The 25,290-nt window shown below is 37.5% G+C and overlaps 1 protein-coding gene and 1 long non-coding RNA gene across 15 annotated transcripts in view; one reads left to right on the plus strand and one right to left on the minus strand.

Annotated features, from left to right (window-relative positions):
- The window catches only part of LOC121076279, a 16,432-nt gene extending 8,246 nt beyond the window's left edge, over nt 1–8,186 (minus strand). The window contains exons 1-3 of one of the 3 annotated variants that reach the window (XR_005823435.1): nt 8,045–8,186; nt 1,825–1,951; nt 433–502 (exon numbers count right to left, since the gene is read on the minus strand). This is a non-coding gene — a long non-coding RNA (uncharacterized LOC121076279). The other 2 variants (XR_005823437.1, XR_005823436.1) reach the window with 2 other exon arrangements.
- CGNL1 (cingulin like 1) overlaps nt 1–25,290 on the plus strand; it is a 67,999-nt gene that overhangs the window by 4,874 nt on the left and 37,835 nt on the right. For 4 of the 12 annotated variants that reach the window (XR_005823434.1, XM_040570467.1, XM_040570463.1 and 1 more), the window contains 2 exons: nt 22,215–23,820; nt 24,310–24,404. Coding sequence is in view for 11 of the 12 variants with exons in the window: in XM_040570463.1 (XP_040426397.1) it covers nt 22,215–23,820; nt 24,310–24,404 (1,701 nt within the window). In the remaining variant the exon portion in view is untranslated. Of the gene's footprint in view, nt 1–7,037; nt 7,136–7,774; nt 7,865–8,082; nt 8,213–20,818; nt 20,896–21,058; nt 21,247–22,214; nt 23,821–24,309; nt 24,405–25,290 lie in introns of those variants that run through there. The other 8 variants (XM_040570471.1, XM_040570473.1, XM_040570466.1 and 5 more) reach the window with 8 other exon arrangements.

Consider the following 25,290-nt stretch of genomic DNA (forward strand, 5'->3'; position numbering starts at 1 on the left):
TTGCAAAAATAAACTAACTCCAGAAAAATTGCCAGGGATGTATTTGGATACAGATGTGGACAGTGACTCTTGCCCACATACAAAATAAAACAGACTAGCAGTGTAACAATTTTCTTTGCTAAATGCAAGCATCCTAACATTGATAAACTTTGAAGAAAGAGAAACTGATTGCAGTATATTACTACCATCACTAGTACTTTAAGAGCACCCTCTACAGTCACAAAACGCTGTTTAACCAGGAAAAAACTTATGCCAACAGTAAACAGTATTAACTGAAAACTGGAGTATTGGTTTAGGTTCTCAGCACAGCATCAAATCTTTACGAACAGATCTTTATGAGTGTTTGAAGCCCTGGTAGAGACAAGCAGACTTTGCAATGAGTGTCAAAGGTAGATTCTATTTCATCACTGAAGCCTCTGTATTTGAGGATACCTTAAATGTTCTGGGCTGACTCACAATTAGGCTGTGAAGTTCTTCTCTAAACGATGGATGATTGTGCGATCTGAAATGGAAACACAGGTTGGTATTTGTTATTTCAAAAGAAAGCAAGGAATAAACCACAGCAAGGGCCAAGGAGAATTAATTTCCCCGAGTCTGTTTCATTTGCTTTTTCTTGGTTTTAGTTCACAGAATACTTTTTGTAAGAGTTGTACAAAACAAGTAATTATTTCAGATCACAATCAAAACTGAAAAAATAATAATAGAAAAAAACTCCATAAAATGCTTATACAAATGTACATTCTACTGTACAAATACTTACGTCTTGCTTTATTTGGAGGTTTGATTAACAATTCTCATAAAGCACATTACAAGTCCTCCCTGGAAGTACAAATTCAGGAGAGAGAAGCTAGTGTGCCTCTAAGATTTCCATATACTACCCTTCAGCAACCTTTCAATTTCACGTAAACCCTTCCACCTGCTCCGAACGTGGTGAATCTGACACTATGGTGGTATTATTTGTTGTTATTGCAATGTAACTCTTTTTTTTATAGATAAAATCTTTCATCTGTTGCTTATTAATTTTTCAAATGCATACAGAATATATTTTTTTTCATTTAGGAGAGAGTAGACTTTATTCTGCTGTGGCTTTCACTGTCCAAGTGAGTAAAAAGAAATTTGTATGTCATTACCTCGTTTTATTTTTCCTTGAAAAAGAAAAAGCAAGGGGCTTCCAGATCACTCACTCGTTTCCCCCATTTCTTTTTCCCCCTCTTTAGTCTCCAAGTGGTATGTTCAGCCCTAAGTATTTTTCCATGTTAAAATTTGAATAACTGTTCATGTCATATTGAAATGAGTGGGATTGAAGAAGGAATTTTAAGTTAAGCACGTGCTTGAGCGGTCTTCTGCATAAGACCTGACAAGAAAAACCTATAAAGGCTGAAAATTCCAGTCCTCTAAGACCTGTATGTCTTCCTGGTTTTGCCTAAATTTGCAAAGATGCTGATATTTTCTCATCTTCAGTGCATTGGTAGTTAAGATACTGCATGAGAATCAGGAGTGATGTGTAACCTCTAAAATAGGAGGACCATTATCCTTGTGAGTAGATCCTTAATGTTTCTTATATTTGACATCTCTGAAATGTTATATCTCCTCTGAAATATTGATTCATAAAACTACCTATATTGTCTTCCTTCACCTGATTAAAAGGAGTAGCTAGAGATAAAAAACAATCTTAAGAATATTAAAAATAATACTTTTTTTCGGTCTTTTTTGTTTCCCTAAATTAATCAGATACGTTTGTCCAAGGAGCAGAATGGTTAAAATGATTACACCCACCAGGTGGTGCTATTGCACAACATCATAAAAGTATACTTGCCGACATACCAAAATAGTTACGTCAGAAGGTTTTAAGTCAGATGCTTCCATAGACTTCCATAGGCTTGAAAATGTTGCCGTATTTTTGTCCAAAAGTCGGGGAACAAAAAGAAGTAATTAAAATATTCATGAATGCCTATAAGGGGGGAAAAAAAGTGAATGATTTTAGCAACATATTTTTACATGGGGTATAGGCAATTTTCTCTCTGTTCCAAAAGTTACTTGAATCTAAAGAATATAGTTAACGTTTTACCTCTCTATTGAAATAATTTAATTTCAGTGGAAATTGAGAGTCTTGTCTGGATATTGGTCCCAGCTCTTATCAAAGGCACATCACATCTTTAAGATAGCTGAATGTGATGCAAATCCTCATGTGACTTACAGGACTAATTCATAGATACATTATGTAAATTTAACTTCATCCTCTTATAGCTACAGTACATTTTAAAATATGAAAGTAGCTATTTTTAATTTATGTTCTAATTTCCTTGGTATGCTAGTTATGTTTTAAAATGCCTGCATACCCTAAAACAAAATAATCTTCTATATCAATTGCAAACAAAAGAAAGTTACTTAAAGAAAGATAAAAATACGATTAGAAATTTGTATTTCTGAGAAACACAGAATATATTCATTCTCCAGAATGTAATATTTGGATGCCAGACTTAAGAATATAGACCTTAATTCTGAAAACATTTAAAGTTTTGTCTAACATAAATAATTAAATTTTCTCAACATTAGGCATATGAGTATTATTTTTTGTATTATGGGCAAAACTCTTAAATTCCTCAGAAAGTCTCTGCATTATCTTGCTATGATACGTTTTTATTTCAACATAGTACATTCTGTATTCTTTTTTTGTGATTAAATCTTTTGTCTACTTAAGTTGAAAACCATTTTGAGGTATGGATGTGTATCTGCTTGGAGCTCAGTAATGCCAAGTAAGATGTCCTAATAGTGAGGGCATTATTATAAAACAGATAAGAGCAATAGTTTTTGAGAGCTACACCCGTAAAGAGCATTGGAGCCATTCAATTTACTATAATGCCAATTCAGTGATGAAGTAACCAATATTTATGATTGCAATGACTGAAATAATGCTGCATTTAAACTTTCTTCATATAAAGACACTGATAATGCTATCAAATTATTAACTTTGCATATTTGTGCAAAATGGAAGCCCCATCTATGCTACCTGCTAAAAAAAAAAAGCTTCTGTAGCATGGGCTCAGCTGAATGCAGGAAGGCTGACCTTGTCCAAACAGGGCTCTGTACACAACAGGAGAGCAGGTAACAGTTACAGTGGTTTCTGGAACTTTAATGTACACGCGCTTGGTAGTATCTAGGATTTCTACAGGCTTTTCTTAGAAAAAAAGTCTTTTGTCTTTACTAGGATTGCTTGAATGAGGCTAGTGGGTCCACTCGTGGACCCACCCATCATTAAGGTACAAGGGAAGAAAGGTACAAATAGCCAAAAGCAGTCAAACGAGAGGAATGGGAGTTCAGAAAGCCTCTCGGTGGCTAGATACAGAAGTGTCAAAAAACTTCAGCTGAAGTTCAGATCAATACTGATTATTCATTTAATGTAAAAATTAACAAATAAACTAGTAATTAGGATTGAAACTATCACATGATCAAACTTTGTGTTGTATTTTCCTGTCAACAGCTTTTAAAGCTGTTTTCTTTTCACCTTCCACAGACCTTGCACCCTTAGAAATCAAGAGAGAGACACTATATTTATGTGCATAAGGTTAACGATTGTACAGTCTTGTATTCAGTAGGAAGAGTATTCATGGACTTCAACTAACTAAAATGAAATAAAATTCTATAGATGACAAGTTACAGGTTAAATCTTCACTTCCTAATTTCTTCCTCAGCAGGGATTAACTAACATAAATTAAAAACTTGCATTTTCCCCTCTTGAAAACATCTGAAAATATTAATCTCCTGTTCTACAATTTCATCTATAATTTCAGACATTTTATTTGCCACGTTTTACTCTCCTCTTAAGAAAGTCCTGCAATGTAAATATGTTTTTGTATAGCTGCCCTAATGGCTGGGATTAGTCAGGCTTTTTTAGAATACTGTTGCACATCTCTCCACATCGTGTGCCTGGGTTAGAGGCAGAGGGAACCCAGTGCTCTGGGTTGTATCAGTAGTACCCTGACAGCTGCATAGGGCAAAATAAGAAATGACACATGTAAAAGGCAGGGAAAATAGCAATAATAAAATAAAAATAATAAATAAAAAAAACCTCACCACCGAGGAAAGAGGGGGGAAAATAAGAAAGGTGGAAAAAGAAGAATGGCCTTCCTTTAGTCATCAGGAAGCAGAGGTCATACATTAAAAACCATCTGGTAAAAGTGTAAAATTAAATTTCTTCAAAAAACCCAAATTCTCCTCTGGAATTAAATGTATACCAGAGTAAATTTAATATTTTAAATACAGCTGTTCCTCGGTGTTCTGTGCTAACCAAAGTGGTCTAATTTTTATAAAAGCATATTGTCTCATGCTCATTTCACTCAAAAGTGCCTTAGATTTGTATACATGGTTGAGAATAAATATAGATATAATTTTAGAATCAACTCTGCAAACATTCTGCTTAAGATAAAATGTTAAGTCAGTGAAAGTAATGTTTGAGATTAGAAAGAAGACATGAATTTTGACAACTGTTTCTTGAAACAAGAAATAGATTAAAATATTTAATATCGAATACACTAATAACAAGGATAATTTTGCTACTTCTTAAGCAATAGACATCTAGACTTTTATAATGAGAAAATTTGCAATATATATTGTAAAAGATGAGTCAGAAATGGTGTTTCAAAGTACTTATATACTGTGATTATTGAATCAGATCCTTTCCTGTGAGAAAATCAGAAGACTGTAATAAAAAGTCATAGTTCAGTTCAATGTGTAGTCTAATGGTAAGAGATAGAAGTGCATATTACTTGGAATCAAGCATGGCCCTATAAAACCAAACTTACAGTACAGTCTGACTGTAGAGAGCAGAGCTGAATTTAGTGAGTGCTATACAATACCTGAGGTGTGCTGGAGTAGCTAGCAGCTGGAATTAATCTACAGCACAAGCTGCTAGAGCATTACTGTTTGTTTTTGCTTTAGCTGCATACTCCATTTTGTATTGTATTTCACAACTGCTTGATAATACACTGCCTGGACTGAGAGACATTAATCATGGTGTTGAGCCATTTTTGTAAACAAGGACCAAAGCCTTTATTTAAAGGAGAGGAAAAGTAAGTGGCTGAGGGTGGGAAAGGAAATGGTAGCCTGCACTGAGATGGTATTCTGTATATGACTTAACTCCACCTTCAGTACAATTTTACCTTATTACTGTATTTGTATGCATTCCTTCAAAAAATTCTTACCTCACCAGACAACCCTGTGTTTTTGCAGTATTCCAGCTGGACTATAGCTCTTACTGAACAAAGTCATAATGCTTTTGCAGCATTACTACACCAAGTGGTCCTATAACTCATGTTTGGAGTATGCCAAAGATCTGTAAGTAACTGCTTGGCAAAACGTTTGACTGAAACTAGTGTCTTCATGGACATTTAAAAGTTCAGATTAAACTTTCCGCAAGGGCATATAAAGTTTAGGATAGAATTTTGAGTCAAAATCCAGTGAAAGCTCTCTTTTTCAGTCTGGGATGCTCACAGTCTAAATGGGAGTTTTAGCAGTTGTCCTGGTCCCATCTTTGACTTTTTAAAATACAAAATATATAATATGAAACAACTTCCATGAAACTCAGAAATGCAGAACAGAAGGATAATTTCCTAAGCACTTTAATACTGAGCATTCCACATAGCAACTGCATTGCCTGAGCTGCTAGCTGATATGTAAGGTATTATGAAAAAAATAATTATTATAGACTCCATAATAATGGCTACTAGTCATCATAACTTGGTTGTTTTAGCTAGAAAATAATATTTTATGCTGTTTTCTGGTTTGCTTCTAAGTGCAATGGAAATGTATTGTTGTATAACACTGTTGATTAGCACCTGTTTTAATTAACGTCTAACAATAACCTGAAAATTATAGGTGTATGCACCTCTTTACTGAAGCATTTTCTTGTCTATACAGTTCCGTCACACATTACAAAACTACAGTAAGAGACTGAACAAACTGTCAGCCTATTTCTTCACACTTTAATTGTAATAAAATACAGACATATGTATGTGTATCTGTGAGCTCAGCTGACTGACATCTGCCACGTAGTTCATGTAACTCTGAGGAAAATGGTTTAATTACTTTTGTTTCTTTCCCATTCTTTGATTCTCAGTTTTACCAATTAGAGGAGGGTTGGAGGGTAAACCTTGTGTACATTTTGAAAACAGCAGTGAAAGGAGCTAAGCAAACTATATCAATCTTTTACTTAAATAGCTCCAGGATTAGTCATTGGCTCTGGTTATGTGAAAAAATATATATGAAAGGCAAGTGCCAAAATACATTAAAAAAAAGCAAGGCGGCAACAAAAGTTCTGGCTGTTCTGGCTCATATGCATTTTCTGTCAGATCAACTTAATACATCAAAAGCAAAAAAATCTGAAATAGTACAACTATGGCTTTCCTTTTAACAAACATTTTGAAGGAGAATGAATTTAGCACATTATGTATAGATGCATTTTTCCACAACAGCAGTCTATATAGACCCTGTCACCCTAATACTTCCATCCTCTTAGCAAAGGAAAACATTTAAATGTCTGCAAACACGTCATTAGTTGGTTCTTTAGAAAATTGTTTAGAATTTTTCCAATTACCACAGTTTATAGTTCTGTCTACTGATTAACCATCAGTATAGTATTTTATCACAAGCTACTGCTGTCATATTGCTACTTCTTTATCAACTTATTTTGCTTTATCTCATTTTGCTGTTCTTGCAGGTACAAATACAGACTTAGAATACTAAAGAATGTGTTTCTTTACCTTCTCAAAGTGCACTTATTTTTTAATGTGTTGTAGATTTGTGTGAACTTTAGGATTTTTTTTTTTCCAGAACAGAACCTAAAACTGGATCGGGTGCCCCGGAAATGCCTTTATTAATGTTGTATTGGGAGTAGTCACTTTTCTCGTTGAACCTCTTCTCTTTACACATCTTAACTAAGATAGGGGCATTCTCTACCACAAATCCATATGATTCCTTAAAGTTTGCATTGAAGACATTTGCTAACTAGGCTTTTTTTTTTTTTGACATACATGTAACAGTAGAGCAGCTGTGGCATAAATGTGAGGAGCAGTGATCTCCTGTACAGCTGCATTGGAAAGACATGTGCCTATCCATGCTCCTCCAGCAGAACAAGTCTGTAAGTGGTTTTCATGACTTAAATACTGAATTTTTCTTTTTTGCGTTCACTGCCCTGTATTTCTCTGTCTATTCTTGACACAGACCTATTTTATTTTTCTTTCCCTGTACATTTGCTATAACCTTTTTTTTTTTTCTGGCAATGCTGCTTGGTTTAGGTGGTTCAAATCTTGAGAACAAATTTCTGATAGTGTAAAATATTAACTGAGGCCAAACTTGTGAGTTGCTTATGGTCACTCGAGGTTTTCTTGTTAGTTTTTTTGAAAGACACTTACAAACTAGGGTCCTTAGCACTGAGCCTTCCTTCACATACGGGTGAAGGGGGACACACTGCAGCGAATCAGCGCTTCGGTTCTCACTCCATGTGTAGAATGTTCTGAAAATCTGCACATACCTTGTTGGGCTATTTCCAGTCTAACCGAAGACACTGTGAAAATCACCCAAAAGACAGCAGCCTCGGCGTGCCCAAAGGTGGCGGTGCCTGTGCTCTCCCTGCCTGCTCCAGCCGGCGGCCCGGCCCCTCGGCCCTTCCCTCTCACCTCCACCCGCCCGGCCCGGCCTGGCCCTGCCCGGAGCCGCTTCAGTTCCTCCCGCTGACGGGGGAGAACAGCCCCGGCCGCCGGGTGGCCCCCAGCAGGCGGTACCTGGGCCTGGCGCTGGGCTGCAGCTGCAGAGGATTATTCTAGCCGCCTCTTTTCGTCCTGGCACTGTTTCCCGCAGCCTGAACAAAGTAAGAGCTGTTGCGCGTGGTTTTGTTTGTTTGTTTTTGTGTTGTTTTCCGCTGTTTGCTGTTTATAGGTATGCTTGGGGCGGCTCCGGCCTGAGGCAGACCCCCACTCCCCTCAGGGAGCCCAGCGGCCGCCCGTGGGCGGGAAACGGCCGCGCGCGCCCGAGGCCGCCCCTCGCTCACCTGAGGGAGCGCCCCCGCAGGGCTCCGCCCGGCTCGGCTCGGCACGGCCCGGCCCGGCCCCGGCCCCCTCCCCCGCAGGAGGGGGCGGGCGGTTGGCGCTCGGCTCTGGCGGCGAGCGCGGCGCGAAGCTGCTGGGGATCCCGCTCGGAGGGCAGCGCCTCGGGACGGGTGAGGAAAGGCGGCCGCTCGGGGAGCCGGGGCAGGGGGGGCGGCGGCACTGCGGATCTTCTCACGGGGCCGGCACCGCGTGGCGGGGACGAAAAGCGGGGCTCCTCCGTCGCGCCCCGTTCACCACCAGCGCTCCGGAGGCCGAGGGCGCCGAGCCCTGTCCGGGCGTGAGGGAAGAGCGGTGCGGCCCTCACCGAGGGCCGGCGGGGAGGGCGCGGGGCGCCTCAGCGGGAGCCTTGCCCTCAGGTGGGCTGAGGGGGGCCGGGGGCCGCCCGCGTTCCTCGGAGGATTCCTGGCATTCCTGAGCCGGGGTCACTCGCACTTCTTCGGCTCCCTTTTACGCGCCGAATGAGCGTATTTTTGGGAAAGGGTGTGTCCACGCTGTGTGTGTTCGGCTCCGTGGGAAAGGCTGCGAGTGGCGGTTCAGCCATCTCATTCTTCTTCCCAATTAACTTCGCATCTGATACAACTTATGTCCCTCCCATGCGATGACAACTTTATGGGGAGATCAGTACTGCGATAAAACTTTTGTGGTGAATTTGGATTAGCATCTCCAGTTGACAAAAGAATAGTTGTACAGCTTTTTCTTCTGTTTTTCACTTTTGTATGTAAGCTTGCTTGAGTGTCGAGTTCTCGATTTTTTTTTTTTTTCCGAGGCAAAATATTAAAAAAAAAAAAATTCCCTGCATTACAGTTGGAATAATTATCAAGGTAGAAATAGTGGAAACCTCTCCTGGAAAGTGGTTTTATTTATCCGAACATCTACTTGCATGCATTCATACAAGGTGAATCCTGTAGATGAATCAGAAGCCCCCTAGGATGTAATGATTTGTGGTATCTGTACGGAAGATACTTATGTGAATTTGGGGGATTCAGTGTCTGATGCTTTTTGTGACAACAAATGGTGTCACATCTCACCGTTAAGGCTCACCTTATAAAGCTGGTTTTAACAGACCTTTAAAACTTCGATAAAAGTTTTATGAAAATGGCAAAAACAAAGCACTGATTACCTTTTTTTTAAGGTGCTTTATGAGAACTTGTTTTGCTAGCAATTATTTCATCTAGAAATGCCATTATTTTCTTAAATTCTCTTTTTTCTCTCACTCAGAATAAATACCCTTATGCACACAGTGTGTACTAAACCAGGTGTGATTACTGTTGATTAATATAAGGGTATACAATGTAGCTAATACAAATTTTTTTGCCTTTTTTTTTTTTACTGGAGTGTAAGTTAGAACTCAGTTTTTTTTTGTGAAAAGATTAGAAATGGAAAGAAAACTTGCATACTTGGGGTGTACCATTGGTAGTGTGGTAAGCAGAATGTTATACCAAGGGATTAAAAAAGTGTGTCATGTTATGAGTGGCAATTAAAATACTTTTTATTGCATATTATTATTTGCCTTAGAAATAGTCAGCTATACTTGCATCTATGATCTTCAGCAGAGTATGATATCTGTGTAGCTGTTCACAAGTTTTAAACAGAAAACTCAGTAATATTAGAAAACAATATTTCCACTTCTGATTTAAAATTGATGTAAGATAGTAAGATGGATTATCTTTCATGTAATAGAAGATAATCATTATTAGAAGATTTTTTTCAGGTTAATATTGAGATTTCTTACAATCATCTGGTATTCTGCATGTACATTTTTAAAGTATAGAGGTGTTTTTCAAATGTATTAATCATTGATTAAAAAAAATACATAGTTCATTTACATACACCTTAAGTTGCAGTTGACAACTGTTTCTAAGCCCACTTCAGAGCAAATGCGCACTGGAAAGGATTATTTTTTGCTAATGTCCATTATGTTATGGAAGTAATGAAAAAGCCGGGGTAATCATTGCTAATCTATGTGCTTACAGAATTCGTGGTGATATCCCAAACAGGCTGTTTTAGGCTGACTGAATTGCCTTCAAGCAGACCAACTTACTATAATTTCTGTTAATTGCGTTATTTAGATTCTCACTGTCACTGGTAAAATGTCTGAGAATGCACTTAGGTTTCCTCTGATGGGGTATACATGGCGGGTGTGGAATTTAATTTATGGTAAAAATGTTTTGTGATGCAGTGGTGGAGTGAGGTACTGAGGTAAAATTCCTGTGCGGGGAATTTTACCTCAGTAAAAGGATGCCAAAGCAGAAACAAAGAATTTGTGACAATATTTTGTTTCTTTTGTGTTGTGTAATAGGAAGTTGATCTTTCTGGCAGTATTGGTGAAACTGGTTTGTCTAGAGTGTGCAATGTCACCTGAAATGTGTAGGTGAAATGGTGTGACCTCAAACTTGAATTTTTAAATTGTTATGGAGCGCTGTGAGATGAACATACTTGCAGAGCTTTGTTGCAATGAATTTATTAAGCCTGGACTACAGTGGGCAGGTTATTAATTTAAAAATAGCTACCTTAAGGATTTGGGGGCCTAATAATTCTGCTGATGTTAGAAATTAACCAAAAGTAGTCTAGCATAGTTTCATTCTGCACCCTGGTGTTTTACCACTTCTGCTTTTTTAAAGACATAATCGTAGTGATTTTGATGATGTTATTATTGGTCATTTTTGCTATGTTGAAAGCTGAAATTGTGTGTTTTGATGTCACGCATGCAAACCTGATTATGTCAAATGATGTTCAGCCTAGGGTAGTAAGACAGGTCTATGCCTCTTAATAGAGGGGGTGTATTAGCAGTCTGGTCAAGATCACTGATGCTAGCAGGTTTCTGAAAAATGACAATGAACACTAAAATTGTGGGGACATTTTTCCCACCTCTGCACTATGTCTATGCTGAACAGCAGCAGAAATTACAGAGCTGCATACTGTTTTGGTGTTCAGATAAAGCAGGCTTAATGACCAACTGTGTCTTGAATGGCCAGGATGGGGTGAAGATACTGGAATTTCTAACGAACTGTGTACTGGGGAATATGCTGGTCTTGATGCATTCTCAGCTTAGGTTTGGCATTTCACGGGTGGTTTTTGCATGTCTTGAATGCTGTGTTGGTAGTTTGTGCTTTAAATTGCTTGAGGGAATGTACTTTTTGTATTCATGGAGTGATTGTTTCAGGCATGTTTATCTGGAAACATTAACACCTTTCAGAAACTGCTTTGACCTCGATTCTCAGAGTTAGTTAAATCTAAATGGTAACTTTTTTCAGTATATCTAAGTATGACAATTTAATGTTTAAGCCTGAAAAATTAACACATTAGGAATATATGTGTTGTAGATCTAGTGAAGTGGTAGTCATGGAGTCACTACTGTTTGGGATTAGAGCTCAGTGTGTTTGCTGTGACCTTGAACCATCTCTGCCAACAGAGTTGGCAGCCTCCTTGAAGGAGTTTATCCAAGTGTAGCCTTAAATCCTTCTGGTTTATGTGAAACAGAATGAATGACAAAATCCACAGCCAACCATTTTAAGTACCTAGTGTAGTTTTTCTTTGTATGCCTTTAACTAAATTTTTCGGCAAGACGAACTATGCTTTTTAAATGAAATTAATCCATCTTTTGTATTTCCAAGATCCAATAACCCCATTGTCAGTAACAGATCTAAAACGAAAGTTCTATAATAATTTTCTCAAGTTCTACTCTATTTTGTTAAAATCAGAGAGCAATGAGGAATAGAGGTGATTGGAAAAATATTTTAGAAAGCACTTCTACTTAAAAAAAAAACAAAAGCACAACAACAACAAAAAACAACCCAAACCACCAGCAAGACTGGTAAGACTGGAAGATGTCTCATTTATTACTGCCACTGCCCCTTCTTTGAGGGTCTCCGTGCTGTGAGGGGCCGGCACGCCAGGAGCACTGCCAGGAGCGTTACCATTCAGATAGCCACATGCCTCTCAGCAGTCTGAGTATAACAAGAGTTTGACTCCAGGCATCTGCAGAGCTTAATAACTCTTCAGTTACATGTAAATTACTTACACCATTTTAATATAGCTAAAATGCCACTCTGGAAACTATGAATATACTATGGATAGGGGACTGGTTGGCTAGGCTGGCTTTGGTTACGCTTTCATATGTATGTGCATGCACATGCCATTTTTGTGGGTGTGCACGTGTGCATACATAAAATGTCACAGACACTTGCAGATAGTGTATAAGCAATTCTATTGAAGGCTACCTCTAAGAGCTGTTGAAGTTCAGTGAAAGGGGAACATGTGTTTTATTCGTATAAAATCTCTCAGAAGTAGGTACTGATTTGTGATCTGTTTCAACAGAAAGCATAACATAAAAGTGGATAAAATTTGAGCTTTGATATAGAGGTTATGTGAATCAAGCTCAGAATATTTTGTTAGGCCTTTAGAAGCTGTGAATGGGTTGGGGTTTGCCTTCATGCAGTCCTTTGCAGACCATTAGCTGTTTAGACTGGTGGAACAAATGTCTGGTATTTGCTCCCCTAATTGGTGCAACAGCAGCAGCCTTTATTTACAAGAACAATTGGTATGTAATGCTACCACTTTAACCCTCATAAAGAAGCAGGCCTACCTCTCATTCCCCCCCAGCTTCACATCCTCCTGTGGGAGGGCGGCGAGAAGAGCGGAGGCTCGTGGGAGCTGATTAAGCTTGAGCTCAGTGTAGGAGCACGGTCTGCACTGGGCAGCTCTGGCCGTGTAGGCTCTGTAAGCCTCCGAAGTGATGTGGTCCTGGCGGAGCAGTCCAGCTCGCCGTGGAGCTCTCCCTAGTCCCTGCCTATGCCTCTGTGACCGAGCGTGATGATATCATCTTGTTGTCTTGTGGTGGCTGGGCTCAGTGCCCACAGTTCTGACTGTGTATTTAAATTCTAAAATGCATGGTTGAGTTAGTTGAAAGAAGCTAGATGGGTATGAAGCCAAGTGTTTAAAGAATACAATGTAATTAAGACAAAACTTAACAATAGAAATATGGGAGCCATAACCGGCTTGAATACACATGAAGCTGCGGCCCTGTGTTGGCTGGGTAAATCTGACTCCTAAAGTCTACTTTATATGTAGTTTTTGTACTTAAATGCTTATGAATATCTTCTTAGAGACGAACCTTTTTGTGTATGTCTTCATATAGGTTAGTTAGTGCATCTTGGTCTCTGCATGCAGTTTTACTAGTATTGTGCCTCCTTAATTTTATTTAGAAATAAGCTATGCTCTTGAAATCAAGGTTATGCTGGTTGCATCTGTCGTAGATCAGTTGTATTGCTGTAACTGTGATTTGTACAGTGAACATTATATTTTTTGTGTGAAAATACTGAAGGTGATCTTGTGATATGTGACATCTAAAGACAAAGAATAATTTTGGAGTAGGAGAACACTTTTTTAAAGTAATATTAAAAATAATTTTATGTTCTTGAAGCACTAGCAAAACTTTAATTAAGGTTGCTGTCTTTCCATTTTTTGAGAAAGGCTTTCTAAAAGACACTGTCATTTTAACAGAGTTGAGATTTTTGCCTGAGACTGTGCAAGCTATCAACAGGATACCCTCTTCTATTTAAACAATAATGGTGTCATTGGGATGTAATAAGATAATTTCCTTTGGAACAAAATACAAAGTTTCTAACACTGACAATTGGAGGAAAATGTAGTGAAACAACATAGAATCTCTTGCAGAGTGAGTCTAATCATATCAGATGTTTGGATACAAACCAGCTATTGTATTTGAAATCACAAACTGCTTTTAGAATCTATAAGTATCCTTGTGTTACTCATCTGTTGTTTCTGTCAATTCTTCTATAGATATGAGCACTCAATCTGATAAACTAGAAGAGACTATATAAAAGTTCAACTTCTTGACTTTATTTTTTTAACCTTTTCTTTTGCGAGTTTGTCATAGAAACAAGGAAAAATTGAGTGTAGTCATATCATGTGTATATAATTAACTCTGAGATAAGTATTTACAAGGTTTTGTTGTTTGCTTTCTCTCTGAATTTAAAGTTTATAAAAGTTAATTGTACTGCAGTGGTGTCAGGATACTTGGCAAGCTGATAGCCCCAGTAGATTGGATTCAGTGCTACTGGCAAAGAAGAGCTTGTACAGCTCTGTTGGCCTCTGTGGGACACAAAACACTATAGTGGTATAAATGCACTTTTAGGCCTATATAAAGCTTGTACAAACATAACTATTAAAAAACAAGTGTAATGCTCTATCTTTCTCCAGTGATTTTTACTGAATACCATATTGTACATAACCTGGGACAAGCTGAGACAGCAGACATGAATTGATTTCTTGAAACCATATTTCAGATATAGGTTGTCTTCTGCGTTAGTAGCGTTTTAATGTGTTTCTAGTTTCTGATTGATTGCTTAGGGTTTGGGAGAATCTAGAAACTTATTATCTCAGTAAAGAAAAGTACAGCTTTTTAATTAATGATACAGAATTTGTATTGCAGTGGTAATACAGTTTATAATAGTGAAAATAGGAATTTGGAGTTCTCTTAGTATTTATTGTTGTTAGAAATCAAAGCCTTGATTTTTGTTATTCAGCAAGCGAGGTTTTCAGGTCATACCATATTTCTTTTGGGGATAAATCCTGTGAAATTATAACTAACTGAATTCATACATAGCAGATTAAGAGATGGGATATATGCTATTTCCTTTTCTTCTTTCAAACTTTGACAATTTATGAGACCTGAGGATCTGCCAAAGTATCTTTTTGTTGACTCACAGCCACTGAAGCAGATTTTCCTTTTGAAAAAAAAAAATAAATAAAACCTGCTAGTTGTCACACAGTTCAAGCATTTAGCTGATCTGTCACATACTTTCAAAGGACTAACAATATGTTGTACATTTGAGACATTGAGACTTCCTCACACACAACATTTTTCAGCCAGAGGGAGTATGAACCAAGTGGTAAGCAAAGGAACAGTGGTGTTAGGCCCAGCCTTTGCTCTAACGGCTATTACTCATTTTTTTTCTGTTCACAATCTTTCTTAAATACAGCTCTCTTCCAGTCCTTGAAGGGGTGGCTGTTATATTCTGGTTTATTGGTTGAGCATCTGAATTAATATTTGGGCAGAATTGTGAAACTGAAATCCCTATCTCTAAGGTAGCAGATCTTAGACTTACCAACGTACTACACTGCTTTCCAGGATAAATTTATAAAGTAATACTTGTAGTCCTTGTTAGCCTACCCGCAGCTGCTTGCTTCCACTAACAGCTGTGGAAGAAAAGTGTTATTTTGAGTTTTTCCTCCTGTAGGGAAGTCTGGCATGGCATCCCTAGGCTGCTGTCTGAAATCTGGACAGAGAATGATATTTTCCATGGAACAGAAATGAAAGTAATAGATTCAGAAACGTTGAAATCCCTCCCCCCCCCCCCCCCCCCCCCCCCACTAAAATGTATTGCTGTGATAGCATACTTCTTTCTGTCCCTCGCAGTTCTCTGTGGCTCAGTTTTCCTGGCTGGACTGTAGCCACAAACCTATTTGTACCCTGGTTTGGAGGCTGGAATTATTACTTTCAAGGGAGAGGTTTTGTTGTTGTTTTTAAGGTCAGAAGTGTGCAAAGTATTTTGAATATTATCAGTTTGCCTCAGAACTGTGTTTCACTATCTCATTTTATAGTCCCAAATCTAGAACTTTCAGATTTCACTTTTCTCCCTTCCACTCTCCTGTAAGCAGGAGACCAAGTCAACTCAGCTACACCAGTTATTTTCCCTATAGACTAAAAGGAACAGACTGCAGCCCAGGCCCATTTTCCTCTTGCAGAAAGTCTCAAATTATAGGCAGCATTGACAGTGATGTAGTTTCCCCTCATGCTTGCAATGTGTATTTATGAGATTGTGTTCCACCAAGTGTAAAAACATTACAGTTTTGATCTTTCCATGAATTATCCTGTCTGCTTCCTTTGCTGTACCTTCACAGTATGCAAGTTTTCCTTCCTCTTCTCTCCCCAAGTTATTTCCTGTCCTTTTTTCATAGCACTCTATTGACCAAACACCCACTTTGTCTTTGTCTGATGTTGATGGTGCTTTCTGAACTGTCAGCTGGAGAGCAAACTCAGTGTTATGTAAAGCTGGAGTACATATTTTACAGTTCCTTCCTGTCTTTTTGCTGTGCATGTGTGAAAAATCTGAACTAAGCATCCATCAACTGTTACATCCCTCTTTTTTTTATGGTTAGGGCTGTATAAGTTCAAGTTTTTCAAAAGTCATTCTACAGCTTTCAGATTCTTTTTCATTCATCCAAGAGCAAGAATTAGTAAAAAGCCAAATAACTCAAGGGCAAGGGCATTTAGCTAAATTTATTCCTCTACAAAGAAGATAATGGTATGCCCTAATCCTCCTTTAATGAAAAATCTTTAGCTGATTCAGTTTTAGGAGTCTTGGGCTTATAATATTGGAGTTCATGTATTTCTGTCATCAAGAGAGCCAGGGAGGAGCCCTAGTGCAATGGGAAAAGTGGAGAAGTGAGATCCCTTTTATTCTTCCATGTTTCTTCACTGGATGTATGTAAAACGAGCACACATATTGTAACACAGTACCTGCGAAGGATCTGTGGCTCTTAGACAAGGGCAGGGAATGTATCTGGTGGTGGGACCAATAGTAGTGTGCGCCCACATGCCAGTCAGCATCCCTGGGTTATGTCCCAGGAGTCCTGTCTATCCAGCGCAGCTAGTTGGCTCACCTGCTGGAAGCAGAAAGTGGGAGGCGCTTTGTTGTGAATATGCTACAGGCATGCTTAGTAAGGAGGGTGTAGGAGACAGGAAATAGAAGAGCAAGCTTCATATGCAGAGCATGGCATTTAACAGGTTTGGGAAACCACACTTTTGGATAAATCTGTCTTCTAGATTTTTCTAGAGAAGAACTGAAATGGATGAGCAGACACATTTCCATGCCTTTGTGATGCAGTAACGTTAGGAAGGCTGCGGAGCTGCTGGAGGAAACAGCCATCTCTGGCACAGAAATGTGTTTCTCAAAAGCACTCTTTTCGTGTTGGCAGGGAGAACAGTAGGGGTTCCAAATTACAGGGGTTTTATTTTGTAACATTGGTCTCAAATAACTCCTGGTAGCTAGCATTAAAATGGTTGGCATTAGCTGTGAAAGGACATGTTTTGGAGGCAGTATAAAAAACGTTTTTGACAGTTAAATCTTCAGTGTTCCTCTCCTGTGGTACTTTGCAAAGTATTGTATCACTGAAGAACAAACTGCTACAGAAGAACATTCACAGTATTGGATTTTCAGATGTTAGGCCCTCTCCTGACAAGTTCCCTTTCTGAACAGCAAGGTTTCCATTTTTGGCAAAAATAAGTTGTTAAGAAAAATGAGACCATTTCTCAGAAATGATAAAATATGGGACTTTCATACCAACGGAGACCAGTATTTAAAAAGATTGTTTAAAAGTCTTTACAAAGGCTTCTTTTAAAAAGAAATCATTAAAACTGAAAGGCCTGAACAGCTTTGAGTGCTACTTTTTTGTTTGTTTGTTTGCAGAAGCATTAAGCTTGAGCTGCACCAAGGCCATGTTGTTGCCAGAATAGGTAATCTCATTATTCCCTCACTTGCTGATCTGATTTTTTTTCTTTCCAGATCAGTAAAGCTGGTCTGGGTCAGCGTGCAGCTGCATGGTTGTTGGCTTTGTCATAAAAAGAACGGGGTTTGTACAGCTGATAACGGGATGCCAGAACAGCAGCTCTTATGGGGTAGAGTGTCGTGGCCTGTGTTGTTCTAAGCCAGCTGCTAAAACGCAATGTTGAAATGAAGTAAGCATCCTTCACAGCAATGTGTTCTGAACTTTTCATGGAGATACTTGATTGAAAATGACTCTTCTGCTGAAATCTGAAATAAAGGTAATTACCTGGGAAATACAGTGAATCCTCTCTGATGACACGTGTAAAGCATAATGCATGGAGCAGATTTGCTTTGCTTGTGTCTGACTGTGATTCCTGGATCTTTAATTCTCTGTTCTTTTGGACTTGCTTGAGATGCAAATGGCTTTATTGAGCTTGTTGATCAATAAATCCAGCTGCCTAAGTGTATATGGTGTAACTGGAGAAAATTAGACTTTCTTTTCTGGAGTGTTTGCAAGTTTTCAGGTAAAACTTTGTTGCTCAATAGTTTGACTTGGTGTGAGCAGCACATAAAATTACCAGGCAGATGTAAATATATTTTCACTGTTCTGAACTGCAACTTTTCATCTCTGAAAGATACTGGTGGTTGCATGTCCTTGACTATATTCTCTGTCATTTTAGCAAGTGGAATATTTTCAGAATAAAATAATTTCTTGAAGTAGTTATTTCATATTTCATATTTCCTGATTAATTTGTAGATGCTGTTGTGACATACAGGAGATAGGAACTGATTCTGTAAAATAATAATATGACAGTGTCCTACTGAATTAACAACTTATGCATAATCATTAATTCTGTTTTCCAGAAAGAAAAAAAGTCTCTCATTTCGCATTCGTTTTTAAAAATCCTTTGATACTGAAAATAATTACTAACAAGATTATATAATACAAAATTGAAAGTATTAGTGTGGCAGAAAACCTGGACTCAAAATTTGTGTCTCCCTCAATAATAATAAAAAAACACTTTCTATTTTTGATAAGTAGTTGCAATGAAATAACAAGCAACCACACAAATAGGAAAAATCTCTTCTTAAGTACCGTTAAAATATCTAACCTCTTTTCATAAGCTTAAGAGTAAACAGACTGTTCTGTCATAACATTTGAGAGCTTTGGCAGCCTTAAAGAAGATTAAAACTAGACAGTTTTAGCTGTCAGTGCCCCCAGCGGCCTGCCACTCCCCTCTATCACATCAGAATTTGTTTCATTTGTAGTACAGAAAACAAGGCTGATTGCATTTACCTAGTGTGCCAAGCTGCACATTTTCATGGCTGAGGTGTGCACACACAAATGGTTCAGGACTTCCTGTTTGGGAGATGGTGACATCCGTCAGAGGAGTGGGGTAGACAGATGGTGGTGGAGTCACAGCGTCAGTCCTCTCATCCTAATCTATTGCTGTAAGCCTGCCAAAGTCTGGGATGCCAAATATGTAATGTGTGCGTAAAAATGACTGTAACTATAATTACACAATTAACATCATTAGAGGTTTTAAGTTTTCTTTGGAAAGGGTGTGTATTAGTAAACATGCTAGACTTTTTTAATTAAAAAAAAAGTTTACAATATTGGAAAAAAACAGTGTTTTCACATATTGTAAAATAACATCTTTATATTAGGTAGTTCATTCACTGGTTGGACATTAAATAAAACAGGAACTCTTAAGTGAAGCCTTCAGATATTTGAATGATTGGGCCAGCTGTCTTATTTTCTTGTATATATGTTTTTCAGTTATGAAAAAATAAAATGTTTTATTTAAAAATGTTTTAAATCTTTGTTTTCTATAAGGTTTTATCATTTTATGTAGTAAAATGAAGTATTTTAATACTCACAAACAAGACAAATGCACGCACTTCTTTGCAGTTTTTAACAGACAAAAAATACTACCGGTTACTTTTAACTAGATTGTTAACCTAACTACTGTTTCCACTATTTGCCCGAGGGATGGGGCATCCACGGCTTCCCTGGGTAACCTGTTCCAGTGCCTCACTGCCCTCAGAGTGAAGAATTTCTTCCTTATTTAGTCTAAACTTAGTCATTTAGTTTAGAAACCCCTTGCCCTGTGTCACTATACTCCCTGATAAAGTCTCTCCCTAAAGAGACTTTCTATATAAGAATGGAAAGCATAAAAGCTTCAAAATGCTAACTTTATTTGAAAACAACTTTTGAACTTTAAAAAATACTTATTTTTTTTTCTGTTGCTTTGAGCAAACAAAGAACAATTTTGAGGCATTGATAAATGTAGCTAGATCTCAACAGGTTAAAGAACAGAGCGGAGAACCTGGTTTCATTTCCAATCTCCAGTTACCATTTATTAGATCAGCATAGCCTGGTTCCTTTATAGTGTATACACTGAGTTGCTGATCTGTATTGTCCTGTTTCTTTTTTCCTCCATTGTTTTCATAGCTAGCATCAGTGCAGCTCAGTAGCTGATTTCAATGCTCTGGTCAAAAACCCACCAAATCAATGGAGATTACTTCATTGACTTCTGTGTGTTTAGAATAAGCTCTTGCTATTTTTACTTTGTCATTTTGTCTCTGCTTCTACACAGAAACAGTGTAATTAATGTGAGCTGTTACAAGTAATCATAAAGGAAGGTCAAATAATATGGAAAAATGCAAAGAACGGAAGCCCAAGATAAGGAAATGTATTGGTACTTGTGGTTTCCTTTCTGTTTTCTCCCTCCTTCATTTTTCCACTTCTTGTAGTCTTTGCTGGCTCATCTTTGCTTTTCCCTTCATTATGTTTCTCTTCTTACTCCAAGAAGTCTTAAATAGAGATCGAATTTATAGTGTCAATTTATTTCCATTTACTAAGTGATCTTAACCCCTGTGATAACAAGCTCACTAAATCTTTTTGTATCTAAGAAAAACTTCAACAGTGAGAATGCTTTTTATTTCCTGCATCAAAATAATCAATTATTATGTAGCATTATATTTAGAGAAGCATATTTCATTGTACTTTCAGATGAAGTGAGCCTGCTGTTGAGGAAGAGCTGGAGTTGTTTTTATTGGGAGAAGAAAAGGTTTTTGAGGGGAGGAAATAAGAAATGGTTAGAAACTAGCATACTATTAATATTCAACCAAACTTTCTAATTCACTCTCAGGAAAAACAAAAAAATCTGCTGTTGTTTAGAATATCTGAGGGAGATGATTCGCACTCAGATGCATAGGTGAGTGAAACTTGCTGCAGAGGCTTGTTCTTTTTTCAATGAGACATCCTGTTGTTTCAGTTTCCCTTTGATTATTATTCATTGTCATTTAGTAATCTTGGTTTTGTTAAGCTTCAGTGATTACTCAACTCTCCGGCTCAGTTCAAAAGTTTATTCCTTTCAGGTTTTGCATCAGTCTGACAGAGTCTGGAGTTCCATTCTTCTAAAGACACAGCTCTTACTGTGTCTGCATTGCCTCTGCTACTGGTAACTACTAAAACACTCGTAATGCACAACAGACAGTGAAGTAAAAATACCCACAAAAGCAGCTCTTACAGAAAGGAAGAATGGAGTTTAGTATTAAAAGTGCAGGTAACATTTAATTTTATCGTTTTCTAGAACTGAAACAGTTTTGGCACATATGGCCTGGACTTCACATTCCTGTTGCTCCTGAAAAAAATGTACTACCAACCTTGGAAATACAAGCATTATTTTTCCATTTTTGTTGCACAGCAAAGTATCTATTTTAAAATATCAGCTTGTTCTCTGAAACCAGGCCACAGCTGGAAGACTGTTAAATTATTTGTAGCAGAATTTACAGTTATGGATGACTGAGAGACAGATGAAAAAGTTTTTATTTTCAAATGTCTTTAGAAGCAAATTATATTTTTTACTGTGAAATGGGATAGAGTGACATAAAGTTGCCATGGGGTGACAAAGTTAGGGGAGACAGTGACCTTTGCACTTCTAAAAACAACCGTTGAAAACAAAGTACAAAGTACATGCAAATGGAACTCTAAGGCATGAGGATATTGACTTCTCTTGCAGTGCTTTAGGTACATAAAACTCACAACCTAAAACTGCCTGCTTGTGTTTTGCTTTCCTGGGATTATGTTTACATATTCATATGGCTGATACTAACTTTTGGCTACAAAATCAACATTGGCTTGTGAAGGGTACAATCTTTCAGTACATATAATGGCAATACCCAAAATAAAAGCTGTCTTGACTCAAAAAAAAAAAAAAAAAAGCACTAGAATTGGTTATATGTGAAGTCATTTGATTCCAAAGCAACCAGCAGCAACTCTGCAAAGGTAATCTTAATGGTTGTTATTTCATAACATTTACATTAATAAAATAACATTATCTTTCACCCAGAACTGGTTAGTCAGTTGTCTGTTTAACATTGTGTATGCTTTGGGCCTTGTATAGCTTGTAGATTGATTTTATTGCATATTACTGTTAGTCTTCAGAGTTGTACTGAATGTCTGATTAAAGTAATTAATGAAATAGTCTAAAGTATTTAAAACAATTGATTTTGGTAACTTTTTTCTATTCAGCTGCAATCCTCAGACAATCATGGAGCCGTATTTTCCTGGTTTTAAGCACATGCAGCAGGACTATGAAGTTACTCTTGAACTTACAAGTGAGGAGACTCAGAAAAATAGGAATGCACAGAATTCTAAGACGGGATCTTATGGTGTCAGTATTAGAGTTCAAGGAATTGATGGACATCCTTACATAGTACTAAACAATACAGAAGGATGTTTGTCAGAAAATCCTCCTCTTGGAAAAGATCAGAAGGTCATTTCTCAGACTGCAAGCAAGCCATCCACAGAATCCAATACTGCTTTTAAATTGGAGAACAGAAACAGAGAACATACACAGTTCCCTGGAACACAGCTTGTTCAACCCTGTATGTTTAAAAGCCTCAAGATAACTGATCTGGATGAAAAGGAAAATGGAATATCAGATTTTAGAGATGGATTGCCAAAATCCTCCAATTTGTTGAACTTTCAAAGACATCCTGAGCTTTTACAGCCTTATGATCCTGAGAAGAATAACTTGAGCTTGGATAGTTACCAGTCTTCCATGTGCAGTAAATCTACATCTTTTGCAAAAGAAGATAAAAGTGAAGCAAAGCCTTGGATTTCCTCATCTAAAGTAGTGTCCCTACAGAAAACAAATACATATCTTGCAGAGTCAGCCACAGCAAATTCCAAAAAAGTACATTTAAACAGGGCGGTAGACATAGAAGACCAAAATAAGCAGGTGTTGGATTGTCCCAGTAGCACTATCAGCCCAAGTGAAGTGCATGTTTCAGAATTGTTTTCATCTACAGGAGGATCCCCATGTGCTAGTCCTATTGCTTATCTGGAAACTAGAAAACCTAGACCAGATGTTCTTCCCTTCCGCAGACAAGATTCAGCTGGGACAGTGTTAGATGACTCACGAAGATCGTCGTCCTCATCAGCTACTCCCACTTCTGCAAATTCCTTGTACAGATTTTTACTTGATGACCAAGAGTATGCAATCTATGCAGACAATGTTAATCGGCATGAAAACAGAAGATACATCCCATTTTTACCTGGAACTGGTCGCGATATTGATACCGGTTCCCTTCCAGGAGTAGATCAGCTAATTGAGAAGTTTGATAAGAAAGTTGATCCTCACAGAAGAGGTAGGTCAGGAAAAAGGAATAGAATTCATCCAGATGATCGTAAAAGATCAAGAAGTGTTGACAGTGCCTTGCCATTAGGGTTTGATATAAATTCAAATAATTTAGGTGAACTCAGTAAAAGCTTGGGTAAGTCAGCTGAGCACTTACTAAGACCATCTAAAGTTTGCCTCCACAAGCAGTTATCCAGAGAGCAAAAGCCACCTTCCAAAGACATGAAAATTTCTGCTCGAAGTATTGGAAAACTGCAAATGCCTGATAAAGACTCTCAGAACAGTCATTTCAGTTCTTTGCAGTATCATAAACAAAATGGAGCTAATACTGAGAGCTTCATGTTTAGGTCATCCACACTTCCAGGACAGAATAAGAGAGATGAAGTTAAAACAGTAACTTCTACTCTGTTGTTGCCAAACCGAATCACAATTCCATCAGATTCAGGAGCCAAGAAGATTTCTGTAAAAACATTTTCTTCCGTCCCTAATACACAGGTAATTTTGAATTTACTCTTTAAGTTATGTTTTGCGTTGTAGCATAATAAAATTCTTGTATCATTAGATGCATATGTTTCTGTTGTTCATTAGAACAAAATCCAATCATGTACTATTTCTAATTAGTAAATACAAAAATTATTCCTGTAGTTGAGGCTATAGAAAATGTGTTTTGAAAAACAATTTTATTCTTGTCTGGGTGAAGGAAGATGGTGGAGATAAGGAAGATTATTGTAAATAATGTTGTGATGATTCTTAAGCAGAATGCTGAAATCTGTGGAACTTTATACAAAATGATGTTCTATCTTTTGGTGTAGTGTATACTTGCTTCTTGCAGTAAGCTAAAACTCCAATGAATCTTAGAGAACTTGAGGTCCACAGTACATAAACTTCTTCATAATAGAACAGAATGGAGAATTTCAACTGGAAAGGTTGTATTTACAACTCTGTTAGGATTATACTTTTTGACATTGTTTCTTGTCCTTTTAGGCAACTCCTGATCTCTTAAAAGGCCAGCAAGATATTGCACAGCAAACAAATGAAGAGACTGCTAAACAGATACTTTACAATTACCTTAAAGAAGGGTTAGTAAACATAATTAACTTCTAGAGGGGAGGTTATGTTTTCTCAACATTTATTTTCTATTATATTTAAAATCTGAAATTGTAAAATCAAAGCTATCACTAAATAGAATGACTGTTTCATAGTTTTGTATCTCAACTGTGTCCTTTAAGGCATTATAGGATCTCAGAATGCCCAGCTAGTCAGGATATAGTATCTTACATAAGATATTGTTCAAGATTTCATTGAAAGTACTTGAAATCTGTGAATCAGAATATGTTTTGTCTTTTAAATACTTAAGGTGTTAAACTTATGTGGTATGGATGTTCATGAAGAATTCAAATCATGCCTGATGGGAGTTTAAGCTTGTGGTTTATAAAACAGAAAAAAATAATAATTATATTTTAAGAATTTACAGAAATTCTCTTGTTGTGCACAGAATACCTTCTCCACCAAGAACTTTATGTTACTTGATATTTTCTAATGATAACTTATTGAAAGGTGAGGAAGGAAGGACAAATGAATTAAAATACACATGATGCACTCAAATTTCTTTGCATTGCTGAACTTTCTTAGGTACAACTGTACTGATGTAGCAGTTTTTGGCAGCTGTTTAAGAGAGTTTTAATGGTGCAGTAGTCAGGACTTGAAAAACCTAGTAGTAATTACTTTTAATTTCTGTATGTTTGTTGAGTAATATATATGCTGAATACCTGTCTTTCCACAGCTATAGTCTTGTAGAAGAGAGCTGCAATTAAAGAGTTCAGTGATACTTTTAAAGAAAATATTTGAAATTTAAATGGTTAACAACTTTCCTTCAGAAGATTTAATGAAATCATAGTTGAGATAATTTGACTTATTTTTATAGTAGATTTTTATGGTTGTGATTTTCAGTAGTTTGGACGCTTA

Source organism: Cygnus olor, chromosome 11 (assembly GCF_009769625.2).
Source record: "Cygnus olor isolate bCygOlo1 chromosome 11, bCygOlo1.pri.v2, whole genome shotgun sequence".
Lineage (NCBI taxonomy): Eukaryota > Metazoa > Chordata > Aves > Anseriformes > Anatidae > Cygnus > Cygnus olor.